The sequence below is a fragment of the Echinops telfairi genome, unplaced genomic scaffold (assembly GCF_000313985.2).
Source record: "Echinops telfairi isolate 266 unplaced genomic scaffold, ASM31398v2 ScPeMD7_3;HRSCAF=10, whole genome shotgun sequence".
NCBI classification, from domain to species: domain Eukaryota; kingdom Metazoa; phylum Chordata; class Mammalia; order Afrosoricida; family Tenrecidae; genus Echinops; species Echinops telfairi.
In genome coordinates this window covers 1645000-1646604 of record NW_022103899.1, presented here as the reverse complement: position 1 = coordinate 1646604, position 1605 = coordinate 1645000, and the positions used below count along the sequence as shown (strand labels likewise).

General features: G+C 62.1%; 1 protein-coding gene across 1 annotated transcript in view; it reads left to right on the top strand.

The window, feature by feature from the left end:
* The window catches only part of EVX2 (even-skipped homeobox 2), a 4531-nt gene that overhangs the window by 1732 nt on the left and 1194 nt on the right, over positions 1-1605 (top strand). The window contains exons 3-4 of the mRNA XM_030887354.1: positions 1-139; positions 1429-1596. The exon at positions 1-139 is cut by the window's left edge and continues 60 nt beyond it. Coding sequence (XP_030743214.1) covers positions 1-139; positions 1429-1596 — 307 coding nt within the window. The remainder of the gene's footprint in view (positions 140-1428; positions 1597-1605) is intronic.

The window sequence follows — 1605 nt, the reverse complement described above, 5'->3', positions numbered from 1 at the left end:
GGTGCGGCGCTATCGCACGGCGTTCACCCGCGAGCAGATCGCGCGCTTGGAGAAGGAGTTCTACCGGGAGAACTACGTGTCGCGGCCCCGCCGGTGCGAGCTGGCCGCCGCGCTCAACCTGCCCGAAACCACCATCAAGGTATGGATTCCAGAGCGCGCCTGCTCAGGCCTCCCCTCCTGGGGGGAGAGGGGGTGGGTTCTGGGTTGATTATTGTTTCTTTTCCTTCTCCTTTCCGGGTGGGTAGGTTTAACGGAGGGCTTGGAAACTCACTGGGGGTGGAAAGCAAAGAAGTTGGCTTATTTCTCTCTGCCGAATACGAACGGTGGGGCGGCCTGGCTGACCTGGAAGGGCCCCTGAAAGGCGGCGCCTCTGTCGCAAGTCTGCGCTTGGGCTCGAGCCTGACCAAGTGTCCCGGGCCGTGGCCCCACTTCCCTCTCGGTAGCCAAGTCGGCTGGCTTTGTTCTCCAAGCACGAACCAGAGGTGAAACTTTCCATGCGCTCTCGATCTTTATTTTTCACATAAATCGTTAAAAAGTGGGGAGAAGGATACAGTATTTAAAAAAAAATCGATTGGCTTGAGAAAGTAGTTTCCTAAGCAGTTTTCTTTGGGCCAACGGGGGTGGGGTGGGAGGTGACGAAAGGCAACCTCTGGGGGCTGGGGGAACAAAAACGAAATAGTCCTTATTGTCTTTAGGTGATTAATTTTATTATCCTCTAGGGAGAGGTTTAGATTGGAGGTTGGGCGCCTTCGTGAACCCTTCACGGGGGACTCACATTCTGGAAAAGAAAAGAGGAAGCCCCACGCATTAGGGCAGGGATGTAGAACACTGGTCGGTTTGCTCGGGCTCTTTCTTGAATTTCGGGTTATCTTTATTAGGGGCTGTGCTGGGAGGGGCGAAGTCGCCCAACTTAAGGGGACACAGGCCCCGCCATTATTTCAGGCAAATGATTCGAACAAAATCACCACTGCCACAGGGAGAGCGGACTCGGCCCCTGGGGGGCAGGTCCTTGCAGCTCGGAGGGCTCAAAACCTGGTGAGGCCAACCCTCAGACAGGCTGCCGCCGCCGCTGCCTCTCTCCCCCTGGTTGCCCAGGATCGGGGTACAAGCCCCGGGTTGGGAGGTGGGTGCCTAGGGAGGCACGGTGGGGCCGGGCCGGGTGGGTGTCTGGGTGGCAGGAGCGATAGGACCGGTTTGGGAGAGGACGAACAAGAACCGCCAGCGCGAGGGCAGTGCCCAGGAGCCGCGGGCGCCGCAGCAGGGGGGCCCGCGGGGCTGACTTGCGCTCCGCTGGGAGCCCAGGCTGGCCCACGGAGGCGGCGGGCACGGGCACGGCCGCCGGAGGCCCGGAGGGGCAGGCCGGCCCGGGCGGGAGCGAGTCCGCGGGGGCGCTCCCTAACCCGGGCCGCGGCGCGGCTCTCCCCGCAGGTGTGGTTCCAGAATCGGCGCATGAAGGACAAGCGGCAGCGCCTGGCCATGTCCTGGCCGCACCCGGCCGACCCCAGCTTCTACACCTACATGATGACGCACGCGGCCGCCACCGGAAGCCTGCCCTACCCCTTCCACTCGCACGTGCCGCTGCACTACTACCCGCACGTGGGCGTC